The sequence below is a fragment of the Pelobates fuscus genome, chromosome 9 (assembly GCF_036172605.1).
Source record: "Pelobates fuscus isolate aPelFus1 chromosome 9, aPelFus1.pri, whole genome shotgun sequence".
NCBI classification, from domain to species: Eukaryota; Metazoa; Chordata; class Amphibia; order Anura; family Pelobatidae; genus Pelobates; species Pelobates fuscus.
Genome location: NC_086325.1, coordinates 135140383 through 135157047, shown reverse-complemented (window position 1 = coordinate 135157047; position 16665 = coordinate 135140383). Strand labels below are relative to the sequence as shown.

Sequence of the window (16665 nt, the reverse complement as noted above, 5' to 3'; positions counted from 1 at the left end):
GGCGCTGTGGCACACAGTTTGGGAACCGCTGATCTACACACATCCAGTAAACATTTGCTTGATGTCAACTGTTAGCCTTGTCGTGCCTGACAGCTTGCATTACATATTCACTAAGAAATGAGAGGATTAACACATTTTTGTCTTAGTTATTGCATTTGACTGATTGCATTTTTCATGTTAGCATATTGTATACACATGTCCAGTCCAGGTAGCACTATGGATCCTATTTGTTGAATCTATGTAACTAAAAAATGAGACTGACGTACCCAGGTATTTATTACACTGTGCATGTATCTGTAATTATGCACTATAACCATCTGTATTAACTCGGTTTCTTTTTTCTGTATGTTATATCTTGCAGTCTCAATAAAAGACAGATTGACAAAAAAGGGTAAAAAAAAAAAAAAGTCCAGACACCATTTTATAATATCTAGTATGAGAGGGCAAGACAAATCAGGTCATAAATATCATCTTACATTTATGATTATATCAAATATGAAACAAAAATTCGTACAAACCAAATAATTGGCCATATGTACCCCTTCCCCCAAAACAAATAAACAAAAAACAACTACAAAAAAATAAATAAAAAAATTATAATAATTTTACTAGAAACTTAACGTCCTTTAGTATCTAATATATTTATGGGAAACATAAAAACATGCAATGTTAATGGTTGGATTATATGATAATTTGGATATTAACAGGCTCCTGATTTGATACCACTGGGCTCTCTATCTGTCTTGTATACGCACTGCCCTAGAACTGAATTTCATCATGTTGCTAATTACACTGGGCTAATCACTAAAGAGAGAATTTAAGGTGCATTTGACATCTAAGGAAAAATTGCTGAATTGGAAAAATTCTCTTAAATCAGCTATGCTTCCATTTTGGCTACTTTAGCCTGAAATTTTAAATAAATTCACTTTGACTTATCATTTTAGTAACTAACTCTGACACTCTTTATTTTTATAATCATTTACAGTATCCCCTTTGGTGCCCAGCAGCTCCAATCTAGGAGTTGCTGGTTATAAACACCCTACAACGTGCACTACTATCGGACTACAATACCCGGCGTCCTTTGCGCGCTCGTGATGTCATCGGTTGGCGACGCTTTCCCGGTGCCCAGGGGAATGATGGCGGATGCATTGAATGTCGGGGTGAATCTGGAGGCCTTTTCTCAGGCCATTCACGCTATCCAGGCCCTGCGGTCCAGTGTCACACGGGTGTTTGACTGCCTGAAGGATGGCATGAAAAACAAGGAGAGCCAGGAGTCCAGGGAGAGGGCCTTCGTCAGCGAGTTCCAGGACAACCTGCACTCTGTCAACAGGGACCTCAAGTAATACCCCAGGGATGGAGGGATGGAGGGGTGCTGGCCAGCCTGGGGTCTGAGAGCCACCAAGGCTTGCTGGGGCATAGCAGAGGGGCACTGTGTAATGGGACTACCTGGGACTGTTTACTGTACCTGCTTGAATGAAGGTGATGGGAGTTGCAGTAAGGCAGAGGCTTTTAGTCAGGATGATGGGAGTTGCAGTTAGACTGGCTTTTAGTCTGGTTGCTGGGAGTTGCAGTAAGGCAGAGGCTTTTAGTCTGGTTGCTGGGAGTTGCAGTTAGACTGGCTTTTAGTCTGGATAATGAGAGTTGTAGTAAGGCAGAGGCTTTTAGTCTGGTTGCAGGGAGTTGCAGTTAGGCAGAGGCTTTTAGTCTGGTTGCAGTTAGGCAGAGGCTTTTAGTCTGGTTGCAGTTAGGCAGAGGCTTTTAGTCTGGTTGCAGTTAGGCAGAGGCTTTTAGTCTGGTTGCAGTTAGGCAGAGGCTTTTAGTCTGGTTGCAGTTAGGCAGAGGCTTTTAGTCTGGTTGCAGTTAGGCAGAGGCTTTTAGTCTGGTTGCAGTTAGGCAGAGGCTTTTAGTCTGGTTGCAGTTAGGCAGAGGCTTTTAGTCTGGTTGCTGTTCTTTACTTGTGAACTCTGCTCCAAGCTGTGTATTAAGTCATCACAACAGCTGCACTCACACAGCTTTCATCACTGGTCTGTTGTTCAATTGCTCACTGACTCACAGTTGATCGATATCTTATCGTGAAAATCTAGCAAAATTTCAGATTGGTCCATATCTAGTGGTTATTGTTTCTAGACTTTGTTGGTTGTGCGTAATTTTGAATTAATATGGTTTTTATAATTATCGCCATTCTAAGCTGCACCTGACAAAGGCTTGGAGACAAATATTAGTTTTTGTAATGTCTTCTATAACAATTTACGTATGTTTGTTTATATAGACCTATGTGGTTTAAGAAATATTAGGAAAGTATGGTTTAAGAGATGTTAGCTATCACAGTAATGCCATTTGCTTGACAGAATAGTTTGTTATAGATCTGTCTGTATATTAGTACAGTGATAAATCTGTAATTATGACAGCTGATTGAGAATTGTTTTAATAGTGATCAATTTATTGTGTTTTTGCATTGTGATGTGTTGATTTGAATAATACTCCCTATATTATTTCATTATTATTTTTTGTTTTTTTAATAGTGAGCTGGAACGTCTCAGTAACCTGGTTGGTAAGCCCTCAGAGAACCATCCTCTCCATAACAGTGGATTACTAAGCCTTGATCCTGTTAATGATAAGACACCCCTCTACAGTCAGCTCCTTCAGGCGTACAAGTGGTCGAACAAGGTAAGTTATCCAGTTTGTACTTAATGGACCACTACTGACACCAAACCAACTTTATGGCAGTGAGGTTGTTATGGTATGAGGAGGTCACATGGTGTTACCTGAAGGGGTTAAAACATTAAGGAATGGTTTAACTCCAAACTCTGGAAGATGGTGTCAGATTGCATTGCCCTCTGCTCCCTAAAAGTATTGAGGCTTTAATACGGAGTCCTGGGCCGCGCATCACTTAGGAATTAGAGGGGGCAGATCAATCAGGTACCATTTTCTAGAGTTTGGCAGTAAAACTGTTTGTTAATTATTTAACCCCTTAAGATAAGACTCTGCCTGGGTTCTCCTAGCACTATAAGAACGTCATTGTTCTTGGAGCATTTTATGCTTGATTATGAACAATAGAGTGTATGTGGGTATACGACCTGGTCAAAGGCCAGGTCATACAATAAAGTTTGAGCTATACCAGAAGTAGCAAGTCGAGTAGCAAGTAGGTGTGCCGAAACCAAATGGGTAGGCCTGAAAAAAGAGGGCAACGCGATTAAAACTAGATAAACATGTAACTACATAAATTAAAGCCCCCTAATGATTAAGCATACTTGTACCTTGATTGATACTGCAACTGTACATACTGCCAAAACTTCCCAGATTGTTGGGAAGATAACATCAAGAACTTAAAGATGTAATTAATGATGACAAAATAGTCTTGTAGACAACTAGCTGCAGGTTTGGAGCAAGTGGGCATTGACAAAAAGTATAGTATAAAACAGTGAGGATATGTGGAGTAACTGAAAATTAACAGCTGCAAAACGCTTTATGGTGCAGATAACTATGACAATGAAGGAACTAATAAAGAGTCATATGCATGAGCGTGTGAAGTTGCTTACGGGCTAAAAAAAACAAAAAACAAAAAAACAGTAGAAGCTTACCTGCAGTCTGGGAACTAACTGTGGGCATAACAAAAATTATCTGTTAAGGCATGCCGAAAAGTAGCATGGCTAAACGAGGCTTAAAATAAGATAATGAAAGCTTGGCAGAACGTAACAGTTTGAAAAGTAGCGTGGCCAAACGTAGGTCGAATGTAGTGAACCACAGTGACTATGTAGCGTAGCCGAACGTAGGTCGAATGTAGTGAACCACAGTGACTATGTAGCATGGTGAACTAAAGTGATAATATAGCACAGCTGAACATAAGCTGAATGCCCTAGACCAAAGTTTCTATGCAGCGCTGTCGAACGTAAGCCGAATGTACTGATTCAAGTAAAAATAGAGCGCGGCTACACATAGGCTGAATGTACTGAAGTAAGTGAACATGTAACATGGCCGAATGTACTAAACCAAGGTGATTATGTAGTGTGCAGATCAAGTAAAGTAGGCTAAATATACTGAACCAAATTGAAGAATGTGTGGTAAATGTATTGAGCCAAAGTTGGTTGAGGGGGAATATCGTGGATGAACTTGGCCTGATGTACTGAAACCAAATGGAGCATGGCCGACCGTAAGCCAAATGTATTGAACCATAGTGAATATGTAACGCGTCAGAACATAGACCAAATGTACTAAAAGAGCCATGAATATGTAGCATAGTCAAGCGCAGGCCAAAAGTACATAAACATAGTGAACATGTAGCATGAAACGCAGTGAATATGTAGTGTAGCTTAATGTAGGCCTAATTTACTGCTAGTGCAGTGAATATGTTGCGTAGCCGAACAAAGGCCCAATGTATTAAAACAGATTGAAAATGTAGCATAGCTGAATGTACAATGCTAAAAGAAGATAACCAGGGGAGGTTAATTTGGTTTAGGCTTCCTACTCACAAACTCAAACGGATTCTCCTCCACTGATAGTGGAACTCAATCCTAAACTGGAAAGCCCGCAAACTGGAAGTTGAGTCGGTAACCTAGGAACCAGGTTCCAAAATAAACCCCTCCCACTCCAGGCATACTGTGTTTATGTATATGTTTCTCTTTTTACTAATTTTTTTTTTTTTTTTTTTTATATATAATTTCCCCCCAGTGTGTTGGTCATCGTGTGGCTGCCCTCCTCTCATTGACTGAGATTATTAGTCCTGATAATCTCAGGCCATTAGGATTGTAGTGCGCAAGCACGGGAATACGCCTTGCTTCTAATCAGCATCTCCTTGTAGACAATCAATGCATCTCTCTGGGGGGCGTTCAGTGGGGACGTTGAACGTCGGTCCTGCAATCTTTGCATTACCTAACCCAGGAAGTACCTCTAGTGGCTGACTAAGTGACCACCAATAGAAATGGATTTTACTCGGGTAAAAAAAAAAACAGCATTTACACCGCTAAGGCTGCAGGGTCAGACTCCATTACCCAGAATCATTACATTAAGCTGTAGTGGTTTGGATACCTTCAGTGTATCCTTAAAGGGGCAGTTAGTTTTCTTTTCTTTTTTCCCTAGGCTCCATGAATCTGTCCATGGTATTTTTGACTATTGAAGGAATTTGAATTGTAAACTAGGAAATTATACAACTGTGACAAATTTTGGCCAAATTAATTGAACTGGAAGAATTCCCAGCTTGCCTCTGTTTTCAGCTCTGCCTAATACATATATAATTCCCAGCATCCGCTTATCGCTCTCCGCTTAGGAGTTAAGCCTTGCAGCGCTGGACCTGGCTCAGGTAGAGAGCTACTGGCGCTCTGAAAGGCAGGGTGCGGTGCTGGGTAGGACCCAGGTAGCAAATCAAACCATTGGAAAAAGGTTTGACTACTTCTATTACGTTGTGCCAAGGTACACCATATCCACTGCAGTGCGCTGTAGTGAGTATGGGGCACGTACTGTTCCTTTTTAGACTATCATTTGTTTGGAATTGAACAAGGAGGTTAAAATTCTAGACCAGTTGTAGGAAACATTCAGCACTCCAGATGTTGTGGACTACATCTCCCCTGATGTTTTTCTAGCATTATAGTTGCAAACATGGTCCACAGCCAACATTGGGAGTGCCCACAATTACAAGGTCCTGAATGATTTATATTATATATTGAGTAATAATAATTGCATTTGATTGTGTAAATCAATGCCCCCCACCCTTTTTTTTTTTTTTTTGATAATATTTTATATTTAAAGGAAGATTTACAAAAACCCACCTAAAATAATAAACTGTTATCTTATGTACACATTGCATTTAATGTCCGTAGGGGAATGGAGTGTGTATTTAAATAAAACCATCAACTAAATTCTTTCTAATTGTTTGTCTGTTTTCCAGTGCAGCGATAGCAGTGCTTTGTGTGTTCCGTTACAGAATTTTATTTTTCTACTTTATAATATCTCTACTCCTTTTTTATCCTGTAAATTTTTTTTGCTTACTGCGGTAATCTGCTAAGTAGAAAATACGTGATTGATTTATTAGTGCTGTTCTGTTACAAACATAAAGATTCATCTTTATAGATTGTTCTATCGTTTTCTAATCTTTCAAAATTCTGCATTTTATTTTCCCTTTTTTGGCGCAGAAAGTCAAGTCGGGATGTCTAGACACTTCATATTTTTATAGCATATATCAGAAAGGCATTCAAAAGCACTTGAGCTTTGTAAAAAAAAAAAAAGAATAATTTTTTTTTAAATAAATACAAAAAAATGTATGTATTTTTAAAAGGAGAGAATCGAAATTGTGATGTTGAGAAGAGATGAGAAATTTTCCGTTGTGATATTTTTCTGGTTGTTTTGATTACATAACGGTGAACCATATACCATTAGACTTCATAATATGAATGTTTGCAGAAAACTGACGTTATTTGTCTCGAAGACGCTGTTCACGCAGGAATTCATGGCGGCAGTCAAACTGTGCAGCACTGCGGGGTTATATTATCTGCGCATTAAAATAATATGCAAACTGCTTCTCTATGGCCTTTTGATTACTTCATTTAATTCCAGTTCAAGAATGGACCGCAGATATAAAAATCGTATGAAGGATAAGAGCGTAAGACCCAAGATCAGGGATTTGTGATGAGTTACTTGTACCTCCTCCACTGGTGCTGCTGCACTAGTGAGAAAAGCTTGTTTGTGTCTGTCTGTGTGTGTGTGTCTGTATGTTGCATTCCACATCAGATTAAATGATATCAATAAATGTATCCTTTTTCTTAGCACTGTATGTTGGACATGCTAATGAAGGAAGTAAAACATACTGGTATAAAAGTAAATGAGATCCCTGTTCAAGCATCTGAATGCTAGTATTCAGACACTATTCTAGAAAGTGCACAGACAAATCTACAAGATTGGGAATGATTTCTGGCAGTTAAATTATTTTTAGAATGTATCTAGAATAAAATCGAAGTAGGTTTTATTGAGAATAGAATACCGTGTTAGGGTTCTGGCGATTTTAAAATAATCTGTGTGTGTGTGTCAGATTTTAATGAACTGATGAGGAGAGAACATGATCAAAAGTTCTACTCCATTTTAAGTAAAATCCTTTGTTTCCAGAAGATTTCCCAGAATGCTGTGCAACAATATGCAAATATTTTTATTTTTCCCCTTCGACATAAATCTATAAGTGCCCAGCAATAAGTCCATTACACATTACTTGCGGAGCTAAATGTGAATTAAGGTACAAGTGAACCATATGCCTAGTCGCAGACAGCAGTTGGCACCTTCTGGTGTGTATCCGTTTTGGTAGGAGATCTCAATGTTTAAATATGGCTGTAAAAGGAGGGTTACGATAAGATGGTCTTTCCGAGTTCTATCGATTAGGGCAGTTTTTTGCGTATGTACTGCAAATGTCGATGTTTGTGTATCTGTATGTTTACATATGTGTGCAATTAAAGAAGTTGTGTGTTTTCTAATTACAAAAATGTCTTCTATATGTTTACACACACACTCACGTACTCCCTTGGGGAATAAGAAAGAAATGTTGGGACATCATATACTTGGTCTACTTCAATTAGTACCAAAATACATTTAATGGCCCTAAATGACTTTTCAGGGGGCTTCTCACTCAATACACTTGATAGTGGAGTCACAAAGTGTTTGTATCTGTATAAATAAATACATTTTAGTGTATTAAAATGACTGCTTTTAATAGTGTCTTACAGTTTAAGGTTTGATGCCAGTGGCCCACTGTATCTCTTTCATCAACTTTCATCCTAAACAATGCTTTCATGCCCCTCTCTCTCCGGCCATCACTCGTAATTTCCTCTCAATCTCGTATGTCACTCTCTGTCATCTAGACTGTAAGCTCACAAGCTGTATAAGGAGGGTGGGTGCATAGAAGGAAGCAAGCCAATTCAAGGGTTAGGGACATGTGCTTTGGCAATCTAGTCATTTATTTAGAGATTTAAGTTTACAGTTCCCTCTACCTTTTAAAAAAAAAAAAAAAAAAAAAAAATCTCCAATCTCTTAAACTCGTGGTGCTTCATCCAGTGGCATCCGTTAGTGCTACTTTATTGCACATGCTCCAGAGTACAAAACTCATGTCTATGGAGGATCCCATGAGACCGTGGGAGCCTCCAGAGATCATGTCTCGCAATGGCCTGATTCCCAAAGCTGTCCCTAGTGACATCTGTGGTAACTGACCAAACACGACGGAGGAAATGCTCTTGCTTTTGTAAAGTTTTATAAACCTGAGACTTTACCATAAGACAACAACTTAACTTGTCTTGTGATATCTTTTGACTTTTTTTTTTGAAATTTCAGTGAAATGCCAGCATGGTCAATATAAGCATTTCATGTTTTATTTTGTTTTGGTGACACAGCCTTTATTATACTCAGCATATAACAACTGGCATTTTAATCAAGCTACCAGAATTCTACTTTTTCCAATGTTTTCAATCCAATTTTATACCCAATTGGGGGACTTCCCCTTTAAGAAGAGGTTCCTTACTGTGCTGCCTATGTTCTGTTTAGCTTTCGAAGTTAGCGGCAGCTGCTTTTCGCTGTTGTGTATTCCCCCCATTACTCCATTATTAATGTGTCCACCCCACACCCCCCTTCGTAGACTGCACTTGTATATTTGATGAGCTGAGATAAGGGCATTTCCCTTCTCCCTCCCTTAGCCTTTTCTTACATTACTGCATGCATGAGTAACCATGTGGCAGTTTAGCTGGAAAGGAAGAAAATAAACAGGCCAGGATTTCAGAAGGACGTGTCTGAAGGACAGCGTAAACTCTCAGAAAATAAAGCATGCATTGGTAATGTGGAATTGAAAAATGCTTAAAACTGTACGATCGCATCACAAACAACCCATCATTTCCACTGAAGCTTTTCCTGGTGTTGAATTTTATTAATCTTCATTATCGGTAGCTTAGTTATAGTTTCAGAATAACAACTTGTAACTGATCCAACATGTCCAGCATCGGTGGTGGCTGAGAGGTGTGGGGTTTAATGGGTTGAAACCCTATGGTTGTTTTTTTTTGTTTTTTTTTTCAATTCTTTATTTTTGGTTTGACAGTTACATAGTAATACATATGCTTAGTTAGGCTTACGCAGAAGCCCGTTGTTTCCGTCATAGTAACCGTCCATTTTTCTTTTTTTGTAATTAAATAATACAATAATGTAACAAATAACATAAGCTATTTAACATATGTCACATAGTTGCGCATTACAGGGTTGTTTGGCTCAACATTATTATCTGAACCGTTTGTTGTACCAGTTGAGAGGTAGGTCCCCTAGATCATGTGTCAAACTGTTCCCATGGTTCCCATACTTTTCGGTAGGTAGATGAGGTGTTTCGCACCTGGGCCGTCAACCTGTCCATCAGACCGTTATCTCTAATTTTCGTCCGTACAAGCGTGATAGGTGGGGTGTCTGTTTTGTTCCTATGGTTGTTTAAATACTACCATGGAAAAAACACTCACATGTGATTCAACCTGGAGGTCTTTACCTATGTGACTGTGACTAATGCACCCTTTACAATTTTTAGTAAGGCCTCCAGCCCTTCAAAATTATGGCAAATGGCTAGCTGAGTATATGGTACAAAGTAAAACATGGGGATGCTAATAGTCCTCTTCTAATCTATGCCTATCAAACTGACACCCCCCCCCCCCCCCCGCCTGTGACTTTCATAGCCTGCCTACACATTTCCTGTAAAGAAAGATCTAATGTTTAAACTTCCTATTTTTGCACAGGCTGTTTTAACGAAGAGTTTAATCCCGCTCTGCTAATAGCCTTGTAGAACCTGCAGGTGCCTCGGGTATGATTATAGTTCGAATAATAGAGCAGGAGATAAAAACACATTGTGCTGTAATATCTGATTAATATCGACACTACTTTTGTTGTGGAGGCTGTGTAAGTCACAGCCAGGGGATGTGCTACGAGGGCCGCATAAACAGAAACATAAGTGATTTAACTCCTATATGGCAAAGTATTGAGCAGGGAAACTGCAGAGACATGCTCTATACACAAAAACTACTTAATTAAGCTAAAGTTGTTTTGATGAATATAGTATCTCTTTAAACTTCTGTGTACTTTGCTGAAATGTCTGCTCCATGAAGTTGCATTCAATTTAACACACACACCATCTAACCCTTTTTATACTCTTTCTGTACAAGTTCACCCACAAGACACCAACCCTTTAAAAAAAAAAAAACATTTTTATTCAACCTGTAAGCAAATGGAATAGAGATAATACCTGAAACATAAATATTTCAAATATATATACTTTTGGCAAGAAATACAGCTGGTGTCATGAATAAATAAAATTTTGTTGTCTTTAAACTGATGCTAAGACATGTGAGTATAACAGACACACATTATTACTGGCACTACTGATCCCCCTCCCCGGTAAATAAAGAGCTAAAAACCCTTTTATTTACTTAACTTATCACATCGGTACTGGGTCGAAGCTCCGCCCCCTCCTCCGTCCCGCAACGAGTTGTGCGCACATTAGACCTCCCCATATGGGAGCATTGCTTTTAGAACCTGCAGGTGCCTTGGTGTGATTAAAGTTCAAATAATTAATGCTTTCCTATGGGGAAAAATCTGATGCTGGAGGTCCTCATGCAGAGCGTGAGGACGACCAGCGTCCGATAACGGACCAAAAGTCCGTTTGGATTCCGGAAGCCCTCTAGTGGCTGTCTGAGGGCAGACCTAGTGCTGCAATGTAAACCTTGAAGTTCTCTGGAACTGCAATGTTTACATTGCAGCAGTAGGTGCAAAGGGGTCACAGCACCCAGACCAGTTCAATGAGCTGAAGTGGTCTGGGTGCCTACGGTGTCCCTTTAATGTGGAACTATTTTGACGCTAGATATTACTGCATGTTTTAGATGTTCAAAACAAACATTCTTACTCCTAAAGATTTTAAACTGTTTGTCAAGGTTTAGTTACTACCAATGTAAGGTTGTTAGACATTGCTGGGAAGTGGAAGTTGTGCCGATTTTGTGGTGGGGAATAATTGATAATCGGAGAAGCCATGTACCAAATTCATCCATTCACCGAACGCACTACTTTTGAAGGAAAAAAAGCCCCTCAAGTTTTGAGTAACTACAAAAATAGTATCTCTGTGAATCTTGGCATTTTGTATCTTAACACATTGAGGAATTTATGATCTTAAGTACTTGATGGTTGATAAAGAACTGTTTTTAACCATTCCATTTACTTTCAATACGTGATGCATAATACGCAGATCACTAATGAATGCTTCTTTGAAGGAAGTAGGTTCTTGATACAGAAGGTAGAGAAATTGCTTATTGATTATCTAGGTAATGGGATGATATGGAAACTCCATCCCTCGTTCACTAGTGAAGTGCAACAATTCCATCTGTCATCACCTGTAGTGTTTACTAATGCAATTCCAATTTAGATGTTGTGGTGCTTGGACCCCTTGGCAATTGTCATCCTAAACTTCACACTGGACTTCATGTTCCATAATAACTTTAAGTACTTCAGAACTTGAATTAGTGCTAGGGCTCCTCTTATTGTATGCTAACTAAAATTTTAATGTAATGCTATTTCAAATTTTATTTCCTTCCCACCTGTCGATCAATTCTTGGCATCGACCTCCATGTAGATAGCTAGATGTATATGCCAGGAGTCAAGTGATCGGGTTGAGAAGGAGAACCTTGCTACAATTCTCCTGCTCTCTATTATTGACATTTCCCATGTCTGGCTCTTGTTAGGAGAATTTGGGAATGGAGTGATAAAGATTTGCTGGCTGAAAACCAACATGTCAGACCCACTCCACACCTGTCATCTTAACTCTGCAAACCAACTTCACCTGCCATCTGTACCCCCCCTCCCCCCCCTCCAACTCAATCCACACTTATCTTCACCTCCAAACACAATTCGGACCTTTTTTTTAGGTATCTTTACCAACCTCTCCCCCCCCCCCCCCACAGCACCCCTATTCAGTGGAGTGTGTGCGTGTGTTCAGCGGTTGGTGTGTGAATGTGTTCAGCAGTCTGTGTGTGTATGTATTGCATTTGTTGAAGGTACTAATAAATATAAGCTTAATATTCTCTATTATTTATATCATTATTTAAAATTTGTATCATTAAACCCTCTGTTGTTGTGTTCTTCTTTTAAAACAAAAGATGTTAATTAGTTCGGACAACTGTACGAGTTGTTTTTTTCTCAGTATTCAGGTTTAATTGCCTTGTTGGCATGTTGAGGAAAAAAAAGTTGGCATGTATTGCGGTTTGGGCACCCTGGCTCAAAAAGGTTCGCTATCACTGAACTAGACCCACTGCACACCTGTCATAGGTACCACCAGACCCACTGCACACCTGTCATCTCTACCACCTAAACCCACTGCACACCTGTCAACTGTACCACCCAGACCCTGTCATAAGTACCATCAGACCCACTCCACAACTGCCATCTATTTATTTTATTTTTCTTAAATCGGATTTAATGGGAAAACAAATATTCGTCCAATTAATCATCTATGTAAGTACGTTTCTTGCCGCTCTACAAGACATTCTTGCATACATATTTAATACAATTCTCTAAAAACACTTTCATTACATTTGTCCTATTTTCCAAAGGTTTTCCATTGCACAGTGAAATGCTACAATAAACAACTGATTGTGTGCAGTGGCCCTGGGGCTGAATGTATTTGATGTTCATGTTCTGACCAGTGGGACTCTCTTATAGCTCGATAAGTCAATTTTGCGTGCCAACCCTGAAATTCTATTTGATTAGATCATTTACTGTCCTCTATTCTGCCAATATTATCGCTAGTCTTCAACCTGTGGCATTCAGTGACTAGTCTACCTCACCATCTTTATGATCACTTATTTTGGGACTTAATGAAATAAAGAGAACAACAGAAATCGTTAACATTCTTTGGCCTTGTTATGTCATTCTAGAACAGAAAACAAAAGTTTTGCTGCCTTGTTTGCTCTGGCTTTGAGGAGACCTTGGAATATTTATTTTTTTTTTCTCTGTGAGAACAGTAAGGTGTACATGATTTTAGTTGAAGCTTATCTGTCCGTGTAAAGTTTGCCCCAGGAAAAATAATTTACATGCGGTCCCTCTCGGTTTTACGAGGTTGAAAGTAAAAGCATGTGTTTTGCATAGATGGGTATCTTGGGTATGTAATATTTTATTTTTTTCATTGTCTATATATAATTTTCCTTCCTGGTATTCACACCAATTGGAACACGAGAAACCGTCTACTATTTTTAAATGTTTGTGTTGAGAATACGCTTTGTAAAAATAATTATATTTTATTATTTATTTTTAACTATAAAGATTTCTTATATTTCATTGTAACTTATGTAAGGACCATAGATATGTGTGTGTGTATATATTACTTAAAGGGATAGTATAGGCACCCAGATCACTTTTATATCAATGAAGTGGTCTAGGTGCAGTGGTCCTGTCATTTTAGATTCTATCCCTTCAATGTAAGACGTTGCCATCAAGTGGATACAGCAATGTTTCCATTGAATGGCTAAACATACCCCTAGTGGCTGTCTTCCGGACCGCCACTATTGGTGCTTCCGCTATTGGTACTAACCTCTTGAAGTTATTCTCATAGTGAGCATTTGATACCTACACATTGAATCACTAAGCATACATGTATGCCTCCTTACATTTACACACAAGTGTGAGTGTACACACACAGATAAAATGATCCCTAGGTGCATTCATACACCACTAGATTATTGTGCCAAAACACACATTATACACAAAGACACAATCTAATTAAAATATTAAAAATGGTAAAAGAGTAATGCTCACCCCTAAATTTCTACAACCACATTTTCAACTTTTATGGACTGCTTTAAACTTTGTCTTCCTAAAGAGAATATATGTCTGTCTGTCTGTCTGTCTCAAGCTCCCTTTGTATGTAATATTTAAACTCTGCGTTGATTAATTGATATTCTTGCCTCAAATTTGTGGTTCCTGGTCTTTGCAGTAAGGTGAGCGTACACCCACAATGCTCGAGGCTCATTCCCAGTATGCTTTGCAGACAAGCTGTCTGCATGGCACTCCTGGGAGAACAGGCAATGCGCCGTGGCAGTACGCATATAGCTCAGGTGTAGCCATTTCTTACCTCGTACAAACAATATTGTTGCTTGAAGCTTTAACATAGAATAAAATTTCATCTATATGTTGGTCAACTGCCTTGCTTTCATTAGCTTTCTATTGATTATTAAAAAATGCACACTTAAAGGCGGTCAAGCCCCATAAAACGTTAGGTTTAATAGTGTAGAAAAATGCTGTAAAAGTTCATTTTTATAAAAAAAAAATTAAAAAAATGTATTGCCATCCTTTCCTTGGCTGTTCCCTGGCACGACTGTTAAGTTTGTATTAATTGTTGGATGAGATCAAAAATTTTAAGCATAATGTAGTTTAAGGCAGCAGATTCTGTCTAAATGAATTACATAGTTGGCAGGACAGTTTTCACCAGGGATCTTATCCAAAAACATTACCTGTGTAAAGATTTTTTTTTTCTCCCCTTAATCTCTCCGAAGTAGACGAAAAGAAGAAAGTTTGTCCTTAATAAATGCAAAGTGTCCTTTACTTGTATACAATAAAATGAAGAAAGATGGAGTTTGAACGTGGTCTTCTTGTGGTGTTTTGTACACTCTGCATGCTGTAATGTGAAAAAGTTATGTATTATGTTGAGTAGACTTTATAGGATATAATTCAATAGGAGATACAGAAAATGTGCGTTTTTTTTATTTAAAAAAAATAAATAAAAATAAATAAAAAAATCTTCTTCTGAGGACCTGTATCAGACTCGGAATAATCCACGTGTGGATGATTTTAGGTTTTTTTTCGTAGTTATAAATACAAATATAAAATATATTAGATAGCTGGGTGATTTATGTTGACCTATAATAGGGGTGTCCAAAAGGTAGATCCCCCAGACGTTTTAGAACTGCAACTCCCATGATGCTTTGCATGCCTTTATAATGACAGCGCATCATGGATGCTGTAGTTTTAAAGCATCTGGGTATCTACATTTTGGGTACCCCTAATATAATATGATAGCACATTTACAAGCCATACACCTGTTTTATTTTTTATTTACGGTATATATTTTTATATATATAAAAAAAACCTTGATTTAGGAAGAAAAAGTTGTATTGCGGTTAAGTGCTTGGAAAAAATACGTTTAGTGAGAGAGATATAGTGTGTTTTGATTATTTCTTTTTAACATTAGGGGCACGTTTTTTTCTACAGTGTCGAAGGAGTGAACTGATCATAAAGTATGATTAGTAATTTTGTTTGATGGTTACTATCAACAAAATACATCTAGGCTGAAAATACCTTCCAGTTCACACCATGCAGAATTAAACAGCAGTGTGGTTCCCCCACAGTGCCTTGTGTGTGTTGGAAACATATGGGTATGCATTTACTCAGTGATCTTCTGGATGTACTTCTGAAACTTTCAAATATGTATCAAAGGTTTTTAATATCTCCATCTCTTAATCTATGACTGATTTTTTTTTTTTTTTTTTTTTTTTACTTATTTGTTATTCACAATAGTCTTTTTTTTTTTTTTGTAAATCTGTTTATTGATTTATGAGCATTTTTGACATAATATGAAAGTAAAGTAAGACACGCAGGTCTGGGCATGTAAAGAAAATAAAATGAGTATAGTACAAGCGGGTGAAAACCAGGATTCCGTGAACAGAATATACACAACCGATAATACACTTATCAACAAGGTAACAAGATCCATCCTTACGGGGATCAAATGTTAGCATGGTAACCAAAACTACACCTGTATTTACATTCGGGAGTTTGCGTTCGGTGTACCCGGGAGGAGTACACCTGGTGGTATACCTGCCATTATGCATACGTGTAGGTGTAAGAATTTGCTTGAAAGGCGCCCCAACAAATTGTCTGAATCATAGATAAAGGGTTCAGTATACAGCAGTGTAGTGGTCGGCATGCAAGCGAATAACTCTAATAATAGTGGATGTAGCATTATGCGGAGGCAACAATGTTCCCGACACCAGGCCTAAATCGGGGCCTGAAAGGGCACCCAACCCAAGCCTAGCACCCGGAACAACGAGTTTCCCGTGAACCCTTACTTTCAGCAGAGCTCGTGCGTTGTCCAGGTATCCCTCCACCTTAATTGAGGCGCTCGGGTCCTCTCCCCTGTGCATCGTGATAGATATGTTGAGATGGCATGTAATGTGGGTGCTACTCCTGCACGAAGGTGGACCAAGTCATGCGTCTGTCCAGTCGATTCACAATAGTCTTGTGCACATCCCAATATTTCTTAAAGGGATTCTATAGTGTTAGGAATACAAAATTGTATTACTTACACTATAGTCCCCTCTGCCCCCCCGCCTCTCCCTTCCCCCACATGGAAAGGGTTGGCTCTCCATCTCCTCTGATGTCTTACGACGGGAAGGGGCTAATGCTTATGCACATGAAGTGCATTTGGTCCCTCCTCATAGGGAAGCATTGCTTTAATGTTTTCCTAAGGGGATTTTATGGTTTCTGAATGCAGAGCGTGAGGACATCCAGCGTCATTGGCCATCTGGAAGTTTCTCTAAAACTGCCATGATATACATTGCAAGACTAAGGGGAACATGACATTGCACCCAGACACTTCAATGAGATGAAGTGGTCTGGGTGCCTATAGTGTAAATG

At 38.8% G+C, this 16665-nt stretch overlaps 1 protein-coding gene across 1 annotated transcript in view; it reads left to right on the top strand.

Moving 5' to 3' along the window:
• Positions 1–1086: 1086 nt before the first annotated feature.
• The window catches only part of MED27 (mediator complex subunit 27), a 244358-nt gene continuing 228779 nt past the window's right edge, over positions 1087–16665 (top strand). The window contains exons 1-2 of the mRNA XM_063432486.1: positions 1087–1339; positions 2523–2667. Coding sequence (XP_063288556.1) covers positions 1095–1339; positions 2523–2667 — 390 coding nt within the window. The 5' untranslated portion in view covers positions 1087–1094. The remainder of the gene's footprint in view (positions 1340–2522; positions 2668–16665) is intronic.